Source organism: Sorex fumeus, unplaced genomic scaffold (assembly GCF_029834395.1).
Source record: "Sorex fumeus unplaced genomic scaffold, SorFum_2.1 ptg000008l, whole genome shotgun sequence".
NCBI classification, from domain to species: Eukaryota; Metazoa; Chordata; class Mammalia; order Eulipotyphla; family Soricidae; genus Sorex; species Sorex fumeus.
The window spans coordinates 4991832-5018641 of record NW_026606065.1 but is presented as its reverse complement, the minus strand read 5'-3'; the positions used below and the strand labels follow the sequence as shown (position 1 = coordinate 5018641).

At 38.4% G+C, this 26810-nt stretch overlaps 1 protein-coding gene and 1 pseudogene across 2 annotated transcripts in view; one reads left to right on the top strand and one right to left on the bottom strand.

Moving 5' to 3' along the window:
* The window catches only part of BCKDHB (branched chain keto acid dehydrogenase E1 subunit beta), a 426555-nt gene extending 416331 nt beyond the window's left edge, over window positions 1-10224 (top strand). For both annotated transcript variants that reach the window (XM_056109682.1, XM_056109681.1), the window contains exons 10-11: window positions 8276-8424; window positions 9945-10224. In XM_056109682.1, the coding sequence (XP_055965657.1) occupies window positions 8276-8416 (141 nt within the window). In that variant the 3' untranslated portion in view covers window positions 8417-8424; window positions 9945-10224. The remainder of the gene's footprint in view (window positions 1-8275; window positions 8425-9944) is intronic.
* LOC130019106 (S-phase kinase-associated protein 1-like) lies at window positions 2347-2824 on the bottom strand (annotated as a pseudogene).
* Window positions 10225-26810: the final 16586 nt, after the last annotated feature.

Below are 26810 nucleotides of genomic sequence, written 5' to 3'. Positions count from 1 at the left end.
GACTCTGCTGTCTAAGAACTTTTTTAATTAGTGCCATATAGGAAATTGGTTTACACTAGTACATTGTATATATTAATCTGTTTTTAAAACATCGTAAATACCATTTAAGCCATGAGCTTACATGAAAAATATTTTATATTAATAGTTCTATTTGTTGAATTCAGTAGTAAAATGAATTTCGAGTTGCTGGCATAGTGCCTTCACATTTCTGTAATTCATTTGCTAAGTAAGTGTGATTCAAGACACCTGATTCATTTTCTCTCATTTGGTAAAACTTATGTTTTTCCTATGAGCAGGTTTTGATGGGAGATTTAAAACAAAATTAGTCTCTGATAATATTTGGAAGTTGGATGATGTCTAACCTTACGTAAAGCTGGGACAAATTAACTTTTAATCAAAATATAAATTTCTAGCTTTTTGGACTTCAAAGCTTTGGAATATGCATCATTTGCTATGTTGCTTTTTCTGCTACTAGAGTCTAGGTCTTGCACTGCTTCTTATGATCACTAATTGCATTTAGAAGGAAAATATCTATTGTCTTTTATAATAGTAATTGCTGAGGACTAAGTGTATTGGAATTTAAGTTTAAAAGTAAACATACAGATCATTTAAGGCTGGTTTTTTTTTAGTTTTTTTTTCTCTTAGAGAAGAAATTATAACCCTATGATCTGCTTTTATTTTTAGTACTTTTTACCCTCATATCACTCTTCTTAGAAAAAAGTATATTCTCAGAGTTTAACTGTTACAAAGGGATTAAGGATCATCATTTGCTTTATATAACCTGGTCTTTGTTTGAAAAGTAAACAAGAATTAGAATTTCTGAGTTGGATGGACTGATGTTTCTCATTTTCACGGGAGGAATATAAAATTTTGATTGATCAGTCAATCGAATAGAGAATTTGGTGCCTATTCTTACTTATGATATTTATCATTAAAGAGTCCTGCTTTTCTGGGTTTTCATTAGATACTGAGAAAAAATTAGCTAAGTTTCTTGGGGGAAATTAAAACAATTTTATCATTCCATTTCAATTAGAAGCAAGTGTGACCACATATAATTTTTTTCTTTTTTTTTTTTTTAACTTACCAACTTTCCAACTTAGGGCGAGAATATAGTGTTGCACAGTGGGCTGTGTATAACTGTCTTATCATTGAAAGAACCGAAAAAGTTCATTCTAGAATTATTCTGAGAAAGAAATCTGAGCCTGGACTTACATTTAATTTAAAACAACTGATTGCTTTCAGAAGTACATCAAATTGGATTTATGATCATTATTCATGACTTCTTCTGTGTAGGTTTGCCTTGATTAGATTCATTTATTGGCTCTTTTGGGTGTAACTTTTCAGGAGCTGAACAACAGCGCTTAAGTTTCTATGGCAATGCTTTTTCTGTCACTGCTTACAAATTTTATTGGGGAGCTCTTGGACTTTTCTACCTCCTTCCTCTCATTTCTTCTGTTCTAGCGCAGAACTGGCAGTGGACTTTTGAGAGTCTGCCTACTTCCCACCAGGGGGCAGCACTCACCCCTGCTTTTTTTGGCCGTCCTGTGCCTGTTTCTCTTGCAGTAGTCTCCACCCTCTTTTATAAAGCACTTGACTATTTTATTTTGAATTTGCTCACGCGTTGTGTACGTGTTTAGTGTAGCTCTTCAGGGACGATGTATAATTGCTTCTCAGTCTTCAGTGATAGTTTGATCATTTCAGATGTCTTATGTTGGTTCTAACAGAAAACCTTAAGAAAAAAAAATGATGTTTTATCAGTTATTGACCACTGTGACATATCATTCCACTAAGCCAGGTACTGCTCAGTTTAAAGAGGCAAATGGTTCGGGGAGTTCTGGGATTTCTTTCCTTTTTTTCTTTTCATTTTCAGAAAACTTTCTCCATGCTGCTTTTATTTAGAGCACTAACTTGTGGTAGGTCACTAAAGTTGACGGAACAATAAGCTGGGCGGAAATCGCAATACAAAGAGGGAAAGCTGAAAATGGCACTTTCTATGGAGTGCCATTTTCTTGGTTCAGTTTTTTTTTTAATTTTTATTAGTGAAACACCATGAGATACAGTTGTAGATTTACAATTTTTTGTGCTTGGGTTTTGATTATACAATGATCAAATACCCATCCCTCCACCAGTGCCCATTTTCCACCACCATGGATAATGGTTCAGTTTTATGCAGAACAAAAGCAGAAAAAAATGTCAGAAAAGGAACTTTTGATTGTATGAGGAGAAACTCAAGCCTTATGTCTGGTATTTGGACTGTATTCTGTTGATTTGATGCTGCATTTATCCATAGTCTAATATTAACAGTTGTAAACTGAGCGGTGCAACTATAATGTCAGACAGAGTGTTTCACTTCTCATCACACCAGTGGTTCCCTTCTCGGGCTCCATCTTCCTTAGTAAAGTCATTTTTGATATTGAAGTTCTTACGAATCTCCTCACGTGGTTTCCCCTTGATCCTATTGGCAACAGTCTTGCTTGTACCATCAAGCAAACCTTAGGTGTCTAAGTAGTTTGCAATAAGAATAAGTTCAAAAAGTGTCCCTTGGTCCACTTTCTGGAGTTTTGGTCCCAGACAAACTTCCTTTTTTTCATTATCCTCAGGAGTTGGGGGGGACATAGGTCATCCTTGTGGTGGGTATAACATTGAGTAACACATTTTGATATTGCTGCATTAACATTTGGGGGGAGGAACTGGTTAATCATCTCTTTTATCACCCATTCCCATATCTTCCAACGTGGTTTTGGTAGTTACAGACTGTTTGGCAATTTCCACATCAACTTCCAAGTATCCCTTCATCAGAACTCTGAAGCTTGATAGAAGGCATGATGTTTGGTTAGGAGGAGATAGATGGTGGTCTGGAGCAGGGCCATGTCAGCACTGCAAAGAGAAAGGTGGAGAATATGGCCATTTCCTCTGTAGTTATGAGGGGGTTTTGTTTGTTTTTAATTTTTATTAGTGAGACACCATGAGGTACAGTTGTAGACTTACAAATTTTGTGCTTGGGTTTCAATTATACAATGATCAAATACCCATCCCTCCACCAGCGCCCATCCTCCACCACCACGGGTCCCAGTATCTCTTCCCCCCAAACCCCCTCTCCCCATTTTGTTTGGTTTTTTTAAGGGTATATCCAATAACAAAAGTCTTAATCTCTTTTGCTATTAAATAAACAGAGGCTCAGAGGTTGTCATAGAAGAATCTTTGCTCTTCAGACAGAATTCCAGATGCCATGTTGTATCAACTGTATTGTGTGAAACCTTGTCATAATAATACCAAGATTTGTGGAGAGTGACCAAAGTCACGATGTGGAATGCTTGTGATTGATTTAGTGATGTGAGTCTCAGTACTGTGGCATGGTGACAGAAGAATGTATAGTGGATCTAATGAAAACTTTAGTGGAAAAATGTGGTTATGTATTAAGAGATTATATATCACACAATCACAAATCATCCTGTTATTCGCCGATTGCCTCGAGCAGGCCCCAGTAACGTCTCCTTCATCCTAGCCCTGAGATTATATTCAAGGCTCTTTAGGAGAATGAGACCCATTATTGTTACTGGTATTTGGCATATTGGGTACGCCATGGGGAGTTTGCCAGACTCTGCCGTGTGGGCAGGCTACATTCGGTAGCTTGCCAGTTTGTTCAAAGTAGGAATGAGATAATAAGATGTCATAATAAGATGCCGCGAATGCGGCCATGCGGTTCTGGGAGCTGGTTTTTATAGTCTCTGAGTCTTGGCTGTTGATGGGATTACACGGGGCCAGGGGGCCAGGTGGTGGGTGTGACCCCCGCCTACTGGAATTTGGAGGATCTGGGTGGAGGATGCTCAGCCCCAATCCAAGTAGGCTTGGAGATCTCGGCCCCGGAACCCGCGTGGCTTTGTCCCTCTGCCAGTACCTTCATGTGTGCGGAGAGTGGTCTCAGCATGGTGGTGGCTGGTCCTGGAGGTCTTTGGCTGCCAGAGCCCTGGTTGGGGCGGGGAGGAAAGTTCAACCCGCTCCCCTCCAAGGGGTCCCGGCAATATAAGAGATTATATATATACATATATATGAGATTATATATATATACATATATATATGTACATATATATATCCATATAGCACTGTAGCACTGTCCTCCTGTTGTTCATAGATTTGCTTGAGTGGGTACCAGTAACGTCTACATTGTGAGACTTGTTACTGTTTTTGGCATATCAAATATGCCATGGGGTGCTTGCCAGGCTCTGCCATGTGGGCAGGATACTCTTGGTAGCTTGCTGGGCTCTCCGAGAGGTATGGAGGAATTGAACCTGGGTTGACCTCCTGCAAGGCAAGGGTTTGCCTTCTGCAAAGCAGCCCTACCCACTGTGCTATTGCTCCAGCCCCATATATACGCATATATATGTTTTTATATGTATGCATTTACATCTGCGATATATAACCTATAACACAATTACAAACATAGGAATATGTAAGAAAACTTAAATTTGAACCTAGCAGTATTGTCATCTCAAAATAATATTTTTATCCTAAATTAATATAGGTATCTGAAAACCTGTTGTATTTACTTTTACTTAGCTTTCTGCTTAAGAAATTAGTGTTTTGCAGTTTCAGTAAGATACCTATAAGTTTGTTTTGTTACAGAAGATAAATTTTATCTTGCTGGCTCTCAATTTTTATGATTTGTTATTTCACATTGCCTACTTCCTTTTCTGGTTATAGTGTGCTTAGCAACCCAGATGGCTAATAGATAAACAATTTGAGGTTTACTTATTTAAATCATTTAGAGGAGCCTAGGAGGTTCCAAATATCCATGGCCATCTGTTTATTGCTCCGTATATTATCTTTATGTTTCAGAACATGCCTCAGGCTTCTTCAGACCTTCATCTTTATCTTCCTTATAGACACCAACAAGTTTTTTAGACCAAACTAAACTCATTACGCTCTTGAGGTTCTACGATAAAGGTTCATCCTAGCTTGCCTTCTATTTTATTATTCTTTTAATCTTTTCCTTTTTATTTCGATTAATAGTAGTGCCTCAGAACCCATAGAAGATGAACTACGGATGTGAGTCTAGTTGCTAGTGTATGTAGCTGTTTGTTTGACCGTGGACATTTTCCTTCATCTGTGTTTCTTCATCTGGGAGACTAAATACCTACTCTGTAGTTTTGTTAAAATGCTAAGATAAATTATTGTTCATTTTTGCAACACCATGGTTACTGTTTACCTTTTAATCATTCAGTTTAAAAGGAGAATTCTCTTACAAAAAAGAAATAAATTTGTGGTGGAGGTTATGGATGTAACTTACTATGGAGATCATTTGGTAACATAGACACATATCAAATCTTTGTGTTGTGTATCTGAAACTAACAGCTTATGCCATTTGTTCCTCAATAAAAATGGTAAGTTCAGATACCATACACTAGAATTTCACAGTTCTTTAGGAGAGAATGCCTATTTTTCCAGGAGTGCCTTGAACAAACCATAATAAAGTATATGAAGGCATGACTGCAGTGTCTGTCTGGGGCTTGCTTGCAGTCCTTTTCACTGGTTCATTCCAGAATGGCACTCTGGGTAATTGGAGACGTTTTTCTTGGCACTTATCTGGGTTCTCCTGTTTGTCCTGGTCCACGTGGATCAAGTCCCCATCCCCTCAGCAATGCCCAGGGTGAGGTGATTATTTCTTCTTAATTTATGTGGATCACTTTTTCTTTCTCTTTCTTACTAAGGTGGTTTTAAAATAAAACTTTTCCTAAACTGCCTCTGGCTGAGGTGTGAATTATTTTTTCTTAGGTTTATAAAACAGCCATGTTAAAAATTAGATTCTTGAAAAATGAAAAAGAAGAATATGATTAACTTGGCTTGCCAGGAAAATTCAGAACACATGGCTTCTAGATTTGGTGTGTCACATATGGTATATGGTAGACAGAAGAAAATACCTTGTAAATGATTAATCAAGGACATTAATCTACAAATTTACTGATAAAATTTAGGGGTGTGTGTGTATGTGTGTGTAACTTCTATGTGTGGGGGGCTGAAAATTGAGACTGAAGAAAATTGCCCTGTTTTGCAAAGAAATCTATACTCATAAGTGATTTGTATATGAGCAGTTTTATTGCTTTCCCAAACATATTTAGTTGTTTTAGAAAAAGTTTTTAATCCAAATCAAAGGAGCAATAACTTCTCTTTAATATACTTTATTGTGCTTTTTTATATTATTTTATGTATTATTATTTCTATATCATTTAATATTGTTATTATATAATATAATAATATCTTTGTAATCTAATAGTCATTAAAATGCTGACCTATTTTATTTGGTTAGGGTGTCACCTTAACTGAATTACAATCTTTGTAACTTAATTCTTAATTTTCTTCTATGATATTTATGATTTTTATCTATTTGGAAATACTCCACACAATTTTAAGCAGTTGTTTTTAAATTAAAGAAATGCTAGATATAAAATCACAAATTACATATAAATTCACAAATTGCAGATAGCAGTAACATTTACTCACAGTAGGTGATTCTTCACTTTGTACTTTAATTTCTTTATTATTTAATTACAAAATTATTAATTTCTTATAAAAACTCAATTCACCATCTTGCTCCTTTGAGCCTTGGATCACTGCTTAATGATTCTGGGAGACCCTTATCTTTACATATGCATATAAATGCCTCTAAACATTGATTCTCACATCCTTGGGGAATTGGAAGTGCCAGTATTTGAAAAAAATGATCAGTATTGCTAATTATGTTAATAAGGAATTTCAGAAACACTGATAGATTGTTTTGGCAGAACTGCTATCAAGTTTTAAAAATAATAAGAGGCACAAAATTAAAGATATTCTGTGAAGTATTTTGCTGTGGTTCCTTTGTTTTGTCATGCCTATGGCTAGTTTGTATGTGAAGAGTGCAATATTAAGGAAAGACAAAAAAAAACAGCCTGTGTTGGCTAAAATAATAGAATTGAGCTAATTCCCACCTGACAGCTTAAATCTCCTTAAAATTACATGTTTCAATCAAAAAACAATTCAACCAAGTAGTCATTTTTTGAGCTTAGTAATGAATTTTCTAGGTCACTCTTCAAGTCTTCTGGATGCAAGATTCTGAAGTTATTGATGAAGATTTCAATTGCAATGGGGAAAAAAAAACCAATACTTTTGGGATACACTTGTCAATGGAAAAAGTAGCACAGAGCACAGGGACTGTGCATTAGGCATAAGGATTCCTTCATTTTCCACTCAAGTATTTTTAATACATTGAATTAAAAATATATAAGCAAGTGTGGACTGCTTATCTCTGAAGGAGGAAGTGTAGACAGTAGATCAATCATTATGTGATTAAACTATTCCTAGGGAAGTTATATTAATTTTAACTGCAGTTTTTATCTGGATTATTCAACTTAATATCATTTTCCTAAGAATGGTTTGATCATTTGTCTTTGAAAAGATATTTTTTCCACTCGACAAATTTTATTTTCAAATTTGACTTTGTCACTCAACATTTTTTCCTGAAGATGATTTCCATGGGTGGTTCTTTTTGGAATTTTATGAGTTTGGACCAATAATGCAGAGCCACATGTAATTCAGAGTCTCACTGGGAAAACAGATCATTGGGCAACCACCCTGGATTGTGCTGAACTCAGTGTTGCAGAGGCTTAGGGCAGGTGACCTTTGCTCACTGGCAGTTCTCTGGTCAGGGCTTTCTAGCTGAGCTCCCACCTTAGAGATCTGTGCACAGTAGTCAGTCAGAGAAAAGCAAGCTTACGGGTTGATGGCCAAAGGATCAGTAGCATCTACAGATATACAAAGCTTGTGAGAGAAAGTATTTTCTTGGTGGCTCACTCTGGCCGTGTAGAGGAATTATAGGCAGTCATTCTGAAGGTAATCTGTGGTTAATTGTGTTGACATGAAGTTTGAAAGGTGTAATAAATCATATACCACTGCTAATTTCAAGCTACAGAAGTTTATTGTGAACATTTTGTTATGATTTGGTCATACTTATTTTATCATGTTTTCTATGATCCTGGTTTGACTTTAGCAATAGCTACATGTATAGCAATGAATTCAGTTGCTCATATGAAAATATTTTAAGTCAAACTAAGTTTATGTTGATGCTAGTTGTTCGCTACTTTTTGAAAGACATGCCCACCATTTCAATATCCTTATTTTTATTTTAATACCTTTGGAAGCAATTGCTTATTTAATTGAAATGTTTATTTTTTCCTCTGTGAATAAAAAGAAATATTCTTTTTCTCTTGTTTCTTAACCATCTGTGTTTGTGTTTTTGCAGGAAGAATGTTTCCTGAACCTTGAGGCTCCAATATCTAGAGTATGTGGGTATGACACACCTTTTCCTCACATTTTTGAACCATTCTACATCCCAGACAAGTGGAAGTGCTATGATGCTCTCAGAAAAATGATCAACTACTGACCGCACAGGTAATCACTTCCTTGTGTATTGAGAAAGCCAGCACATGTTCTTGACATTAGTGAACAGCTAACTCAGGACTAGTGGCCATCAGTGTGTTGTGTTAAGGTGTATGTTGACTTCTAGAACAAAATATGGATTGCAGAAAAAATTAAAACTTATGGCAGTATGTTTTTATTTCATAGAATAAATTAAATCTGAGCATGTTAACTGATTTCTTGATAGATGCATGCATATGTTGACATTTAGCAATCACTAGATAAAGATGTTCTTTTTTATGATTTGATTACAAACATCCCTTGCCTTCCTTTCATAGGTATATTTTTAATCAACTTTGAATCGTGAACACACAGTTATTGTTTTAATGACCCTTTATGTACTATGTACCATAAAACTCTGAAATGTGTAGGTATAGCAATTGAAAAATAGATTTATTCAATAAGGAACCTATATATGGCATAAGAACTTTTTACCAAAAGATTAAAAAGCGAAGCAGCTCCTCAAAGGTGCCATCACCACTATTTCCAGAACCGTCTTTTGGAAAGTGAATGTTTTCCTATTGAATAGTGAATGATTTTTATTCAGTATGGTATCTAAGCTATATTTATCTTTCTCTTCAAGCAGTGTAACTGCTGTTAGACTTTTGTCTATCAAAGATGAGTATCTTTAAAACTTGTTAGTTTTTAGGGTTTTAATAAAGAAGTCGCTATTACTAACACGGATTTATGCTTTACATTTTAATATCTAGATTGTCCAGTGAGCAGTATACTTTGAATAACCAGGTCTTCTGAAGAAAATGATAATAGTATTTGCATATTAACACGGTCTGTAGTTGTTAAAATAGGAAATAGTGTAATTCTTGAATTCTGTCCTGGCAGCAAAGTGAACTCATCTAATGCCAGAGATAGCATCCTTAATTTTGTTCAGGTAGAGAAAAGAACACCTCTATCTGCCTCTGTGATCCCCATGGTTTCGTAATTCTATCCCGGGTGGTTATAGAGATAACTCAGGACCATCTGTCCTCATATTCCAGGTATTTTTTCAGACATGCTGACGTAGGTACTGTGTATTTCATGCCCTCAAAATGGCTGTGAAAACAACTGACTGCTATAATGAGTCACAGTAGGACAGGTTAGAGGGTTGGCTCACTTCTGTTATCAATCTTACTCCTTTCCACAGCTAATCTATCATGGACTGGTATGGTGGCCATTTTCTTTGTTGCTTTTTAAAATTTTTATTTGTACTGTTATTATTTGTGGTGATTGAACACAGGGCCTTATACATGTGAAGCATGCATTCTACCACTGCCACTCATCCCCAGGCCCTTGTTTTTTTTTTTTTTAAAAAAAACCACCTAGATGCTGCTTTTAAATTAAAAATATTTCTGTTTCATAACATAAAAAGTATTTAACCTGTCCAGGAAGTATGATAAAAGAATAACTTTTCTGTGTTAAAATTCAGATCTGAAATTTAAAAAAAAAAAAGTCGTACAATTCAGAATGTCAATAATTGTTTTTGATCTCTTTTACAGAAACTGGAGGATTATGACTAAGACATGGAAATATTTTTCGACTTTTTTATATTTCTTTAAACTTATCTCTTCTTGAAAATAGACTTTTTATGAAATGAACTATCTTGGATATTGACAGCAAAATGAAAAATACGCTATTGCATTGACCCATATGATTTATTTCCACTTAAGAGTTTTTAAAATGTTCCACATCATAGACTTCTAAATTCCACTTTATTTCTTCTGTAAATATTGGGGTTGGGGATAGTATTCAATAAAACGAAATCAGATTTGTCCAGGGTGTGTGTCCTTTATTTTTTATTAATTAAAAACAATTTTTGTTGTTGCAAAGTCATAGAAAATTAATTTCCAAGTAATAGGTCGTACACTAAGTCTGAGTGATGGTGAAGTGTTTACAATTTTACAATTCTTTTGTTTCATTCTTTATGGCTGACATTGTTGTGTGTTGATAAAACTTTTAGAATATTTCTCACTCTTTCCAAAATTCTTTCCTCTTATCTCAACACGGGCTGCAGATGGACTCAGACATTTCTTCTCCAGACACTGGGGCAAAAGAGCTTCCGCACTGTCCTTTTCCTGAGTTAGGGAGATGATTAGCATGAGCCCGAGTCTGTACTTTCTTAGACAATTAAAAAGTTTTCCGGCATTTCTGTTCCCCTGCCCCCTCCCTGTTGTGATGTTGCAAAGCAAAAGCAAATATCTTTCTTATGTGTTTGTATATTCTTACTGTAGTGAAAACAAAAATATTGGTAGCAACAAAAGACTCCTAATAGGAAGAATTCTCTTGCTGGGCTTCTTGCAGTGTTTCTTGTGTCTTCCTCTTCCTCTCCTGACTTTATCTTCAGACATTTTGCTGTTAGACCAATCCCAACACCCATTACATTCCACAAGCTAAGATACCCATCCCAGGACCACCCTCATCCTCAGCCCACCAAAAAAGAAAGATAAACAAGGTCATGCAGTGTTTTCCTTTGCTTAGAGTAAAAAATGAGTGTTTCTTACAAGTGCCTTTCTTTAAAACTACAATGTTAAAAGCACTCAGTTAACTTTTTAAAAATCAGATATATGGAGGTGAGTCAGGAAGCAACATTTGTAGATTTCAAGAAGATTGCAAGGAAGTTAAAGGCATTTTGTGTCATACTTTCTGGTTATCAGTAGGCTGATAAAAACTGGCATTTATGAGGGGCAAAAGCAAAGTTATTCCCAGGGTTTAAAAACAGAAATATACCTGATAATCGGCTAGAAAAAGTTGTTGTTTGTCAGCAGCATGTTTGGAAAAAATGTAGGGAATCCAGTTGGCTTATGTTGCAGGACTTAAGTTTTAGTTTAAGATGCCAAAACTCAGTATAATCGTTGGCTTGGTCTTCACTCTCCGTTGAAGGCTCCAGGCACCCTGATTGACAGGCAAGGATTCATGTGCCAGTTTCATTTCCTGTGCCAATTTCACAATTCAGCCGAGCAGAAATTGTGCAGTAGTCAACCACACTTTGGCATATTTTTATTTGAACATACGTGCTTTGATGAATTAGTTGTTTAGTCGATAATATAATTTCAGTTGAAGTGGCATTTGTATTGTTACTACTGTTCTTTTAATCATTCACTTGGTCTTGTAAGAATTCCCCTTTCGGCATTGCAATTTTCTTTTCTTCTGCTGTATGTAGTAGTGAGCAGGAAGGTAGTTATGCCCAGAGTACCTGAGTTTGTAGCATTTTCTCTGCCCGTTATCTCGCATTACCTACCAGGAAATAGTCCCCTCTCTCCTCAAATAAATGAGTTACAATTAAAACTAGATCCAAGTCTATGATTTTATATAGGGTCAAATCCATTTGTACATGAAGCAGATATTACATGTTATAAAAATAAGAACATAGTGATGAGGAGATATTCTAGAGGCATTAAGTGAATGCCAAATTCAAATCCCTCACTACTTACAGTTCAGTTCCTTTAGGAAAATAACATCTGTGGTCTATACAACTGGTAGATATTATCCAGCCTAAGCAAACAGACTTGTTTACATTGGGGGAGGGGAGGGGCGTCGTGGTGAAGAGGCACAGACCCTGAACATTACTTCAATATAAAAAGGTTTAAATTACATAATGTGAAAATGTTCGGTGACAATCCCGAGAAGACAGACCAAGGAGGGTCCACAATTCAACAAAACCATTTTTCAGTGGCTCTGCCTGAGGAACACAGGATTTCTGGCCCTGGGGCAGACCCATCCCAGTCTTCTAAAATAGCGTTGCAATTCTTCAGAGAGCTGCTCTCCACACTGCCCTTGGCTGAGGGGCAGCCAACCCATCCCGCTGTGGCCTCAGCCCTGGCTCTGACCCAGCCCAGTCGTAACCACAGAACAGAAAGGTCAACCTGGCTAGAAAAAAAAAAATTACTAAGCCTTAGCTTTGTCAACATTAGTTTCTAAAAAGATTGGTCCTCAAGATTTTTATGTGCTCTAGATTCACTGATAAGATGAGATAAGTAGGATCCAACTGGGCACATGGTCCCAGCCCTTAACTTTGGCTGGCACTTTGGCTGAGGACTGAGGTACAGACATGATTCTTTTTATTTATTTATTTATTTATTTATTTTATTGAATCACTGTGGGAAAAGTTACAAAGCTTTCAGGCTTAAGTCTCGGTCATGCAAATATCAAACACATTTCCCCTTACCAATACTTATTTTTCGCCACGAAGAACCCCAATAAACCGCCCCCCCCAACCCTCCCAGTGCAAACATGATTCTTAAGCTGTCAAATTGGAATTTCCAGTGGGAAATGAGATTTTGAAATTGGAGACTTTGAATGCTCCCCATAAGAGATCTTGCTTGAAAAAAAAAACAGGAACTATTCATAGAGGGCAAAGATTGAGCAATACCAACCCCTTCTCTGAATATTGTGAAAAATATATTTGCAAGGAAAATGAGAAAATAACTACAAAGGACTGGAAGAATGAAAGATTAAATGGTACACATTTAAGTAATTGTCTTAAAAAGTATACTTCTGTGAAACAGGTGGTTTCATATTTGAAACAAAAGGACTATTTGGTGAAGACAGAGCAATTGAATTCTTTATGTTCCAAACAGTTAAAATGTAAGCAAAAAATCATGCATACAAAAAATATAGACAGAACATTTTTAGAAGGCTTTTCAGTAAACTTTTAATTTGATATGTATAGTAAGGTCAATAGTAATATAGTTTAAATTTTGAATCTCTATAGGGAGAGACTATCTAAAATTTTATGAGTATGTGCAACCAGTTAAAACACTGATCATAGACCAAGGCCCAAACAAAAAATTTAAAATTTCCCAAGTGGAAAAGTTTAAACACACTGCATTTTCTGACTATATCCCAAATTAACAATAATTTTTTTATTAATTTTTATTAGTGAAACACCATGAGGTACAGTTATAGACTTACAAATTTTTGTGCTTGGGTTTCGATTATACAATGATCAAATACCCATCCCTCCACCAGCACCCATCCTCCACCACCACGGGTCCCAGCATCCCTCCCACCCCCCATGCCCCCCCATCCCACCCTGCCTCTGTGGCAGGGCATTCCCTTTTGTTCTCTCTCTCCTTTTGGGTGTTGTGGTCTGCAAAAGAGGCATTGAGTGGCAATCATGTTTGGTCTAGAGTCTACTTTCAGCATGCTTCTCCCATCCTGGGAGAATCCTCCAAACACCCTTTATTTGGTGCTCCCTTCTCTATCTGAGCTGCCCTTTCCCCTAGAATGCCCCGCTGGCCTCTAAGCCATGGAGTAATCCTCCTGGTACTGATCTCGGCTACCAAATTAACAATAATTTTAAAAAACCTACTACATAGATATTTGAAAAATATGGAAACAAGGAGAAAATGTAAAACAGTTACAAAATATTTTGTGAAGATCAGCGATGTGCGTCAGCCAAAATTCTTTACTCAGAGGTAAATTCAGACTTTAAATCTGTGCAGTATAAAAACTGAAAATACAAGAATGCAAGAATGAGGAAAGAGAAGCATAAGAAGAATGGAAAAAAGTAAAGCAGAAATTCTAAATGAGAAAAACTGCTAACTTGAACTTCAGTTTCTCACAGCAGTGAAAGTTCTTATTTTATTATACCAGTGTCCTGTGAGGGAGGGGATGTGTCTTAATGTTATCGTGGTATCAACAAATAAAGACTATCTGAAAAAGTGCCTGCGTTGGACTAATATTGTCAAGGCTCATTGCTAGAAGGGAAGGAATCATTTTAAAAGACCTAATCAACTACCTTTAGTATTGATAGCAAAGGTCTTTGTGTTAGTGTTAGAATATTTAGTTCTATCATTTAAAGAAATAAATGCCAATTTGGGGTTTTGTTTGTTTTTGGCTTTTTTGGGTCACATCCAGCGATGCTCAGGGTTTACCCCTACTTCTGCACTCAGGAATCACTCCTGACATTGCAGGGGGGACCATAAGTGATGCCAGGTATTGAACCCGGGTCAGCCTTGTGGAAGGCAAGTGCCCTATCTCTGTGCTATCACTCTGATTCCAATTTTGCGGGGGTGGGGGGGGGAAATGGAGTGAGGGGGGGGGAGTTGTTTGTTGTTGTTTGTTTTTTCTGCTAAAAATTTTGTTTCTTGCTGACACCTATTTGGTTGCCATAAATATATTTTTTAAGGTATAATGACTCAAGAATTAAAAGTTTTATTTAAAAGTGTGGGTTTTCTACACCATTTGGAACATCTATCTATGTACTGTTGGGTTTTAAAAATTTTATTCGTCCACAATATTTTCCTGGTTTCAAAACAAACTAAGCAGGAGGTTTTGGTCTGTTTTTTTTAGGTCCGATTCTGTAGAACCTAGAATCACACCTCCTCTATGGACATTTGCTAGTACATTGCTGAAAAAAAGGTAAAAGGAAAGACAGGCTATGCTTGCACTTAGGTTGGGTCTTCTTTGAATGACGTACACATTTGAAGTCGTGTTTTGGTAATGTTTGAGATTTTGTTTTTAGTTTGGTTACTCCTAATTTATTGCTTGGGGGTCTCCCCTGGTAGGGACTCTGAGGTGTCTGGGATGGAATTTGGGGCTTCAGCCAACAAAGCATGTGCTCCGACTCACTCATTATGCATCTCTCCCAATTGTATTTGACATTTTGTGTCAGTTGGTTATTTTACCAGTGGCACTCATGAGGTTATATTTCTTTTCTTAAGGTATTTCAGGAGCAGAGCTCGGGGCACAGTTTGTGTGGCTGTAGTGTAAGCTGGCATGCATGAGGCCCCAAGTTTGACCCTTGCTAGAGTATACCCCTTCTGTAGTACCAGCGGGCCGGATCAGAAATCCATCATGACTGGCCTGAGTACTTAACCCGATTTAACTGTAGGGCTGTACAGTCAGCAGAGGGTGGTCCCTAGGCTCCTTGAACACTGCTTGGGAGCCCCTTCCCCACAAGGAAAGTAATTTTATGAGCAGAAACATTTCTTCATATAGGACTAAATGTCAAGTATTTCTAAGAGGTAAGCATTACTTGTTATTTAGTTCCCATTTTTTCAGATTTCAAAGCCAGGTTTTTGTAAAGATTTTTCTATGACAATTTAACGAGATCCCCAGTGGCTGGAGAGAGGGCGCAGGGTGGCGGTGCATGCCTTGCATGTGATTGTCCAGAGTCTCATTCTGAGCCATTGGTTGCTGCCCTGGAGGCCTCTGCCTCTGCAGTGACCAGGGTGCCACAGGGCCTGAACAGTACCACGTCCTTGGGTTATGACATTGAACTACCAGTGCAGCGGACTGATAATTACAGGGAGTGGCCCCAGGCCTTCTGAGCAACTTGAAGCACCTCACCGAATCCATGCTCCAGTGGTACTGGCTTGAACCCTTGCAGAAGTGCCCTATCAGCTGGCACATGCTGTCCTGAGCTTGGCTCAGAAGGTCCCATGCAGATTCGGTGTTGGTGTGGACGCTGTTGATGAAGTTCTTTGCGGGCTGTTGGAGAGTGAGGGTACTTTGTGCTCTTCCTAAAAGCCAAAAAAAAAAAAAACTTTCACCTCCTTTGATCCCAAGAAAATTGATTGGGTGCCAGCAACATCTCGTGGACATTTGATGAAATAGACCATTGATTGTACTTAGAACCTCTGCCCCTCTCTGGAGCTCAAGTGTTCTTCATCTAATTCTGGCTTCAACTCTCGTCTCTGAACTTGGCTTCTCCACAAGAAACAGAAACATCGGAGAAAAACTTCAGTGCACACAAACCATTGGCCTACTTGTCCCCCCAATGCTGGAAGCCAGTCTCGATCTAAAGCAGCACACTTCACATCTCAAAATGGCAGTGACTTTTTTTTTTCTTTTTGGGGTCGGGGGACAGAGTGGTGGTATTGGGTCACATCTACTGATGCTCAGGGGTTATTCCTGGCTGTGCTCAGGAGTGACTCCTGGCCATGCTTAAGGGGACCATATATGGTTCCAGGATTCAAACCAGGGTTTGGTGGGATGCATGGTAAGTACTTTCTTTAACCCTTGTGCTATCTCGTAGCTTATTTTTGTAAGGAAAAAACTAATGATGATCTGATTTATTTGATATGATTATGTGCACAGTACCAATTTTTATATAGATTATGGGAAAATTGCCTAGGAGAAAATGGAAAAGCAGTGGTATATGATTTATGTTACATTTATATTATTAGCTACAATGTAGCATTTGCAAGTAATGATTATGAAAATTATGTAGCAACATGGGAAACATGCTCGTTATATACTTTCAACTGGAAAAAATCAAGATGCAAAATTATATGTGTATTATGATTACAACTATTATTATTTATGAGTGCAACTATTATGATTTACAGAGAAATGCTTAGAGAACGCAATAGTGGTGTTAGACTGAAGGCCATAGTTATAATGATATGCAAAGTAAAGGACGGAATGTACTCTGTACAAACCGTTAGCAAGTATTAAGCATTGCTTAATCTTTCTATTGTTTAGTACATAGTCTCCAGACATCAGTGCTAAAAAATTCTTTTTGTCTGTTTACTACGAGAACCTGAAATAAAATATTTCTGATACCCCCTTGCTGATTGTTTAAACTCAGAAGGGAAATTTAAGAGAGAAATACTGATCTTCTTAGTATTATACTAATGTCACTGTAAAGTTTTGATTTTTCTGTTAGAATTTAGAGTCCATTAGTTAGGGTCATAGCACAGAGAAAAATGTCACATCCAGAGATTTAAATGAACTGGAGTTGAATCAGTGGGCTTTTTACAAAAGTATGGGTTGACATGGGGAATTTGGAAGGAAGAACAAAGCGCCTCTTCACTCTCGGCAACAGAAGGAAGACATTAGAACCCCTAGCCAGGAAAAGGGAGGGTTCTGGAGTCTGAAGAGAGCCAGTAAGGGAAGAGGGGCCACCTGACCCATGTGTGATGCAGAGGACATCCCCTGAATGGGACTGGACCAAATATTCATCTCCATCCTGACATCTGAGCACCTGCTTGTGGTTTCCAGGGGGCAAAACCTGATTGCTAGCCAACGAACTCAGTCTAGTCTTTCTCTTTCTGAAAATCTGTCTGGGAACAGCAGGCAGAGATGGGAAGACAGGTTTTAGAGTGATCAATGGAGACTCACCAGCACAGAACTTCCCAACTATTTCATGTCATAATAGAAATAGACAGTCAAGTCAATACCTATTTAATCTATTTTTGATTATTTTTGAAGCTGATAGAAAGATGTATATTCTTTCCAGTTTTGCCATCGGGGAAGGCAGGATTTCTTTAATGGCTGTGTTCTGTTGGTGGAAATTTATGACAGGATGTCTGTACCCCATATTTTAGCCATCCTGCCAGATTCCTCAGTTCTGTGAAACTAGCTCCCACTGTTATCTGTTGGGTTTGGGGCATAGCTGTTCCCATGAACATCTGCACTGTTTGTCAGCTGACCTCCACTCTTTCCTGGGTTCATGTCTCATTTATTTGTTATCCAAAAGAATCCTTAGAAAATCTTCATGGAAAGTTAATTCTCTGAGAAAACTTTTGTGCCAAGAAATGACCTTAATCTAACTCTTGACTAATAATTTGGTGGAGTGTAAAATTTAGGCTTAAAAACATTTTAATCTTCGAATAGATAAGGCTTACTTTTTTTTTCTCATCTGTAAGTCTAATTTTTTCTCTCCCTGCTTGTCTCTTATCAGACTTCTTGAAATATTGACTAGACTTATTATAGTTTAGCTTGTATGTTATTTTTATTTTAGCCAACCTTTCTTAAATCTTTGCTTCTTTCTCATGGCATCCTCCTGTTTGAGGCTGCTATATATGTGTATGTGTGTGTATTTATATGTAATATATACATACATGTGCACAAAATCTATATACCTATATACACCTACAACTATTTTTTGTGTTTCCTTCAATCTCTTGATATTTATAAGAGCAACTGCTTTTCAGAAATCTTATTATGCTTCTAAAGGGAATGTGCCTGCCGCAGAGGCGGGGGGTATGGTGGGGGGATGGGATGGGGTTGGTGGGAGGGATACTGGGAACATTGGTGGTAGAGAATGGGCACTGGTGGAAGGATGGGTACTTGGTCATTGTGTGACTGAAATGTAAACACAGAAGTTTGTAAGTCTGTAACTACCTCATGGCGATTCATTAAAAAATAATAATTATAATAAATCTTATTGTGCTTATTGTGTATTTCCAATCTTATGATATATTTCCGAGACTGGTAGAGAAGGAGAATGGGAAGGATTTGCTTAGTAGAAAGGGCTTTTCACTTTGGAGTTCTGGAAACAGAAGTGGTGATCGTACAACTTTGCTAATGTGTTAAATGTTACTGAATTGTTTTTGTTTTTCATTTTTGAGGGCTTTTTTGGGGGGCACACCCAGCATTGTTCAGGACTTACTCATGGCTCTGTGTTCAAGGATCACTCTTGGTGGGACTGGGGGTACAAGATATGGTGCTGGGGGACCCACTTGGCTGAGCCACATGCAAGGCACATGCGCTACCCACTGTACTATTTCTACATCCTCTGAGTTGTTGCCCTATTAAAAGCTTGATCTGAGGCTCTGGATGTCATCTCAATTTTTTTTTTTAGCAGAACTGATGGGGAGATCAGTGCAGATATGCATGGGCAACTGCACGCAGCAGCCTTCCTTTCTGGGTGATTAGTTAGAAGTAGATTTGAGAGATCCTGATAATGTTGACCAGGAAAGGATTTCCTCGGACCTTTTCCTAAGAAGATATTCTTCGGTTCATGGGAAGCTATCTCACCTACTAAGTGCTGCTTACATCAGCCCTTGGATTTATCTCCACATTCTGTGTTTTCCACCTGGTGCATTGCTCTCTTTTCCCTCGGAACCAGAAGTTTTAATCCCAAAGTCTTTCTCTTTTTCCATTTCTGTGGGGTATAAAATTTGGTTTTCCTGGGGCTGGAGCGATAGCACAGCGGTAGGGCGTTTGCCTTGCATGCAGTCAGCCTGGCCAAGCCGGGTCCGATTCCTCTGCCCCTCTTGGAGAGCCCGGCAAGCTACCGAGAGTATCTCGCCTGTACGGCAATGCCAAGCACACTAATAACAAGTCTCAAAATGGAGACGTTACTGGGCCCGCTCAATGGAGCAAATCGATGAACAAAGGGAGGCCAGTGACAGACAGTGGGGCAGGTTGGAGCTTTGTTCTTCTGAGGGCGGGGCAAGGAAACCCTCCAGCCGTCTTTCTCCTGTTTTTCCTCTGGTGTGTGCTGCTCTCTGAGGATGGTGTAATCCTGCTCCTTCTGTAACACAACTCTTCCACTTTAGACATCATTCTTCTCATAGTTTTATCAGGTCCCCTGTCCTGCTTGCTCTCTTCTTGAGGTTTTTATTTAAAGTTCTGTTTTCTACATTTAAATGCCTTCTAAGCCAGGAGAGGATGGAAAACTGTTTGTCCACTAGTCTGGCTCAACAAGAAGCCTGAACGTTTCTTTTGGAAATGTTATCAGGGGAAATTTAACCTCAGAATGAGAAGAACGCTGCCTATTTGTCAGTTCCAAAGTAAACTATGTTCTTGGGGGAAGTCTGGTTGCCTAATGTTGATTTGTGCTTGATTTTTTTAACTGTTAGAATGGGGGTGGGCAGTGGAAGAACATAGCAGGACGTGGAGGAGGCACTCATCTCCCTTAAATGCTGCCTGGGTGCCAAGAGTCCAAGGTGCTGCCTCAGGATTCAAGTTCATGTTACTGAAATTATACTCTTTACTTGCCTTGGGTGATTGAGTTTGCAAAGTATCAATTCTTCTATCTCTTTGAAGTTGGTGAAAATTAGACGGTATCTCTGGAGCCTGGAGCTTGTTCTTCTATTACAGACTTCTCACAAACTCTTGTCATTATTGTTTATTCCTTTTAAAAATTATAATTTAGGTGATGTATTTACAATAATACTGACATTCATGGTCTTGGTAGTCACAGTTACCTTGACTTACTACCACTAGAATGCCTGTGATCTCCTACCATACCCTGAGTGTCAGTGCATCTACTTCCCCAATCTGGTGGTCCCAGTTTGTCCTCCGATACCTAGGGTTTGTTGTTAGTTGATATTCTGTCTGTCTTTATTATGTTTCCCTATAGCACAGCGGGTAGCGCATCTGCCTTGCACGCAGCCAACATGGCCGACCCAAGTTCGATTCCTCCGCCCCTCTCGGAGAGCCCGGCAAGCTACCGAGAGTATTGGATATGCCAGACACAGTAACAACAAAGTCACCAATGGAGACGTTACTGGGCCCGCTCGAGCAAATCAACGATCAATGGGAGGGCCTTTACTTTACTTTTACTAGACACTACAGATGCGTGCGATCATGTGGTGCTTGTCCTCCTTCTGGCTTATGATCAGCATGATGCCCTCCAGTTCCACTCAAGTTGTAGTACACTGTATGATTTATTTATTTTTTTCTTGTGGTTGCATATTACTCCATCGTGTAGGTATCTGTGTCTGTAACTATTCACCTGTCTCTCTCTGGATATTGTTTACACTCCACTTTATCCATTCATCTGTTGTTAGATATTTGGGTTGTTTCCAGATCCTGACATTTTTACTCATTATTGTTTTTATCTTTCAACCCCTCTGCAGGAAGGAATACTGCATTGTCACCACATGCAAAGTACCTTAATTATTGCAGAAAGTCATTGATAATTGCTCTGTAGTATAGAAAGTCACAATTGAAGTGGAAGAAAATTAAATGACAAATATTCTTGCAATTCAATTCCATCTCTGACTATAATTTTTTTGAAAAAAGGTTTTTTAACTCAGGGGATCAAACCCAAACTACATGCCTACAAGTGACACACTGTACGTACCACTGAGCTGCATTTTCTATAGTTACAGTTTGCCGTTTAGGGATTTTTGTTCTAATCCACCGGTACATGTAAATTGCATTGCAAGAAATTGAAATCCGTTAATATTGTTGTATGCTGGATAGAATTTGTTTAATGAATAAAATACCCCTCTTTGGATCTTCTTGGTATCTCTTCTCTGTTGTCTGCTAGTTTTATTTTTAGTCTCTTCCTGATGACCTCAGCTTCACCCGTTTTCCAATGCTTGGCTGCCTAAAACAGCAGCCACTACCTGATTTCCTAGTTTGTCTTCAAATAACTGATGAGCTCAGTATTTTTCCAAGCTTCTGTGTGTGGGAGTCATGGACCCCTTTGAGTTGGTAACCCTTTTTGGTCTGTTGTTGGGGCTGGCATAGAGGAGCACTGGGCTGGGAAACAGGGCATCTCCACTAGAGTACACTTGATATGTGCCATTCTCTGAAGGAGTTGATTATTATCATTATTGCTTTTGTTATTGTTTCTTCACAAGCAAAGTGTTATCACTAGATTTAGTAGAAGATTAAGGTGCAGTGTGAAAGATCATGTTTTCCTTTAGAGGACTTTTCACAGCAAAGAGCAACAGCAACAGCAGTGTGTGTGTGTGTGTGTGTGTGTGTGTGTGTGTGTGTGTGTGTTGTGGGGGTGGGGGGGATAGTGAGCAGGGAAGGGAGGATCAGGTAGGGGTCATTTTAGGTAGTTCGGAATGGTGTGCTTTACTGATCAAATAGGTGTACTTAAATCACTTAAATCACTTAACTTCCCGTTAGTCGTCGATTTGCTCGAGCAGGCGCCAGTAATGTCTCCATTTGTCCCTGTCGCGTGCTAGTGTAGCCCAATGGCATCTGTTCGCTCCAGGAACATGAAGGGCCTCAAACCGATCGTTCATGATCTTGACGAAGAAGTCTGACCATCTGGTAGGTGGGCGGCCACGCGGTCTCTTGACATCCCGTGGAATCCAATCAGTAACAGCTCTAGTCCAATGGTCGTCTTTAAATCTCATTACGTGACCAGCCCATCTGATTTTCGACATCTTGGCAAATGAGACAGCGTCCCTGATCCTTGATCGTCGATGGATGTCAGAACTCCGGATTCGTTCTCTCATTTGAGTGAAACGTGATATTCCAAGCATAGCTCTTTCTATTCTTCTTTGGGAGACCTGAATGGAGTTCTCATCTTGAAGGTGTACTTAACCCTGATAATAAATGGTTCCTTTTTACCGCTTCAGGCAAATTCCTCAAGTGCTCACTCAGATGCTAGCAGCTGATAAAGTAGAAATGGTGTCAGCAAAATAGAGCCTCTGCTGCAATAAGACTTGGAACCCCACATGGACATAGGAGGGAGCTGGCTCTATCTTCATGAGTTCCTAAGTGTCATCTTCGCACACAGAAAACTAGAATGGCAGAGAGTAGCTTGAAGGAGCAAAGGTCATGTTTAGTATAGAATAAATGTCTATACCATCTGTGTACTAGCTTGTCTCTAAATTGCTTTGAAACTAAACTCTATAATAAAGGAGAACTATGATTAATGGTAAGGACGGGAACTAGAAACTTCTCTGGGCTCTCAAAATAGCACTGGGCAATCAGTTTCTTGTTTCTTTTCAATGATGCTCATTTAAATTTTGCTGATATGTTTTTTCTTAAAATACCATTTCCTCTCTTATTTTCAGTCTCCAAGTTAGCTGGGTAGGTTCGAGGGACCATGTAGGGTGCCAGGGATTGAACCAGGTCAGCCATGTGAAAGACAAGTTCCCTGTAAGCGCACCATTCCAGCCCACGAAGGTAATTTTATAGATAATAAGCATGCTTTCTCTGAAAGGGGTCATAGAAATCATGGTAAATAGTGCACATAATGTTGCTTCCTAGTAAAATCAGAGGTTGATACTGAATGTTAGTCCTTCATCTAGCCAACAAACTAACCAGGGAACTACTCCAGGGGCTAAATAGTGCTAGATCACTGTTGTCACTTCTCTGGGCTGAGCCATAGAAAAGGACAACCAGAGCTTGTAATAGGTCCTGCCAAGCCGTGCAGAGTGGGACTTAATCTTTTGGAATGCTTCCCAGAAAGAAAGTTCTGTGTAGATTCTGAGTTTTTCTGGTCTACATGAGAGCAGAAAAAGGTAGAGTTATGTACCAGGTTTGATGTGAGAAAAAAAATGAAGTTGACCTTACAGTTTCAAAACTATGATCTTATAACTTTAAAAAAGTGCAAACTGCTTGAATTTTAAACTTAATAAATGTTCTGCCAACTTCCTGACTTGAAATAAAAGTTGCATTAACCAAAGATGTGCCTTTAGATGTAAGTTTAAATAAAGCACCTTAAAGAAGACTAAAATTCTATGTAATTTTACATAATTAAATGTAGCTATTTTGTCATACTACAATTTTCTGCTTTGCTCCCTGTGTCTACAATTTTGATGTTTGTCATGGATGTGGATGGTTTATTTCAGTGCAAACTTACCCACATTTGTAGGGTGCAGATGGTAATTACTCTTCCCAAAACCAGACAAGATGCCCCAAGTTTTGAGTTTGATGATACTCGGAAAATTTTTAGCAAAGAAAGTGGTGAATACTCTTCAAATCTGGACGTAAACAGTGAAGGCAAAAGTAGTTTCGGAACTCAATTTTATTTCAGTTTCTGAATCCTTTTCACTGGTGGCAAATTGATAAGCATATGGACTGGACTTTTTTTTTAAAAAAAGATTACCAGTGTTTTGATTATATGAAATCACTTTTTTCAAGACATATATTCAGGAAACGTTTATTTCCTTGTTTTGTCAAGTGAATGGTTGTGTGAAATGTCAAAGTTTGAAGTTCTGTAAGTCTTGTAATGCAAAGCTTTTACATTCCCTTCAGATCACGCATAAAAATCCATATGTTGAACTGTCTAGGCTTTTGTGTAGAAAATTATTCATGTACTAAGATCCTTGATGTATGAAAAAGCTGACCTCATTCTATGGGTATTATCGTACAAACTGCATTATTATAAGCATAGCAGAGGGCTATGGGCCAAGGAGATTACAAGAAGAATGTAGGATCAAGTCCATACTCTCTAGAACATAAAATGCAGCTGAACAGGAGTACAGCAGCTTTTGAAAGTTATTTTAAATAGATAAACTTGGATCTGAAGGTACACGAAAGTCTTCATAAAAATATTGAGATTAGGATGCAAAGAATAATAGAGCAGAAATTGTGTAGGTGACTTGGAAGTAACTAACATTTGGGCAACCTACGAAGTTGATATATAGTCAGTCTTACCGGTTCATTGTCAGCACTTAACTCACAAGACCAATGAGTTCTTAATATTTGTGCTGTCTACACACCGTCATTTAAAAGTCACTAACACATGACAAATACTTCCAATCAGCAATGCAACACCTTTCTTCAAAATAAACTTAAAGTTAATAAACACCACCACCTTCCTTCCTTATATAATTTAGAATGAGTAATAAAACATTGATGTACTAGGATTTCTGTCTCTTCAAATACATGTGTTTATTTAAGTTATAGGCACCAGGACATAATGAGTATTTATCACATATTCATGGTTTTACACTAAATTTGCAGTTAGCTCAATATATAAATTAACAACTTCAGGGGAAAAAAGAATAATTAGCTAGCGTCCTTAAGATGCACAAGTGAACTCTGAAATATGGAAAATTGGCAGCCCTGTGGATTGCAGAGAGGCACAGATTATTGAATTAATCATTTTTGTTAACTCTGAAAAAGATACTTGATGGAGAGGGGACTCAGGGGGTCTTGATCTGTTTCTGGCCTGACAAGGATGAGTCTTCCTAAGCTATAGCATGGTGTTGAGAAGACAGCCCTGCCCTCTGATTTTGCTAAGTAATTTTTAAACAAGTTACTTCTACAATTAAAATGTACCTGTCTATTAAAAATGAAAGTAGAGTCCTCGTTTCCTTCATGAAAAGACTTTCTTTGAGCCTATTAGTTATGTCCACTTAAGCCAAAACACGTGAACCTAATAATTTCTCAAGAGCCTCAAACGCTGTGGCTCTAAGTTGAAATGAAAACCCAAACTTGTTCTTGCTGTAAAAACAAACTCATGATAATAGGAACAAGGGTTGGCAATTCAGAGAAAGATGAATTTGCTCCTACTTTGGCTTCTCTGTACAGTGAATGAACCTGCTGAAAGCAGGGTGGAAGCCAGGAAGTTGTTCTGATATAATATGTCACTATAATATGTCATCCATGGGAATATTTGTGAAAAAAGTCAATGTCATTACAACTGGAATTAATCAATCTTTCAGGTACAATCACTCAAAGACCCCTTATATTATTTGCAGTGTGTGTTTCAATACTACAAACTGTGTTTCAGTTTTCTGCAAGCCAATTTCAGTCTCCAGACCAATGTCATAACTCTGAATCTGGAACAATCAAAGCAAGAATTTCCCTATTGTTTGGCATTGAGCTCTACTCATTAGTTGTTAATGAGGAAAGTCATAGAGCCAAGCCCAGTGTGGGCCAGTTGGCTTCAAACAGAGAGAAACATTTTCAAAGGCACAGATTGAATTCCCTTCATAGGCAACATCAGGCTGGTATTTATCATGAGACACAATTTGATCTTGTGTAGTGCTACGGAGTTTTAATATACCCCACACCTGTAGCTGCCGTGGAGAAGGTGCTAGGTATGGAAAACCCATGGTGAGGGACAGGCCATGTCATGTCCACAGTCTGTGTAAGGCCTATGAAATCATGCAGTGTGGCCATGGAACAGAGCAGGACATAAACGTTTATTTATTTTTATTTTTATTTAAAAAAATTTTTTTATTCTTGGGTCACATCTGGCGATGCACAGGGGTTACTCCTGGCTCTACATTCAGGAATTATTCCTGGTAGTGCACAGAGGACCATATGGGATGCTAGGAATCAAACCTGGGTTGGCCACATGCAAGCCAAACGCCCTACCCATTGTGCTCTCTCTCCAGCCCCTATTTTTATTTTTATTTCCCTTGGTTTTTAATCTTTAAAAATTTTTTTTGTTGAATAAGCATGAGATAAACAGTCACAAAGTTGTTCAAGTTTGGGTTTCAGTCATACAATGTTCAAACACCTTTCCCTTCACCAGCATACATTTCCCACCACCAATGTCCCATGTATATCCTTTTACCTACTTCAGCACTCAGTTCTTGTCCAGAGTGATCATTTCCAACGTTGTCATGGTGTTAGGACGCGGATCGTGATCTCCCTTTAATGACAAAGAGACTCCAGAGACTGCAAACAGCAAGCAGGGTTTATTATAAGACTGGCTAGCCAGGGTAGAGCCGCCTACGCAGACATGCAGGTCTGGCAGGTTGGGCAAGACCCCATGCTTCTTCAAAGGAGATCTTATCTAGGCCTTCACCAGCTGCTACAGCAGAGCCCATGCATTTCATGGCCAATAGATTCATAACAACATAATCACAGTCCTCCTGTTGTTCATCGATTTGCTTGAACAGGCCCAGTAACGTCTCCATCGTGAGACTTGTTGTTACTGTGTTTGGCATATTGAATACGTCACGGGGAGCTTGCCAGGCTTTGCCGTGTGGGTGAGATACTCTCGGTACCTTGCCAGGCTCTTGAGAGGG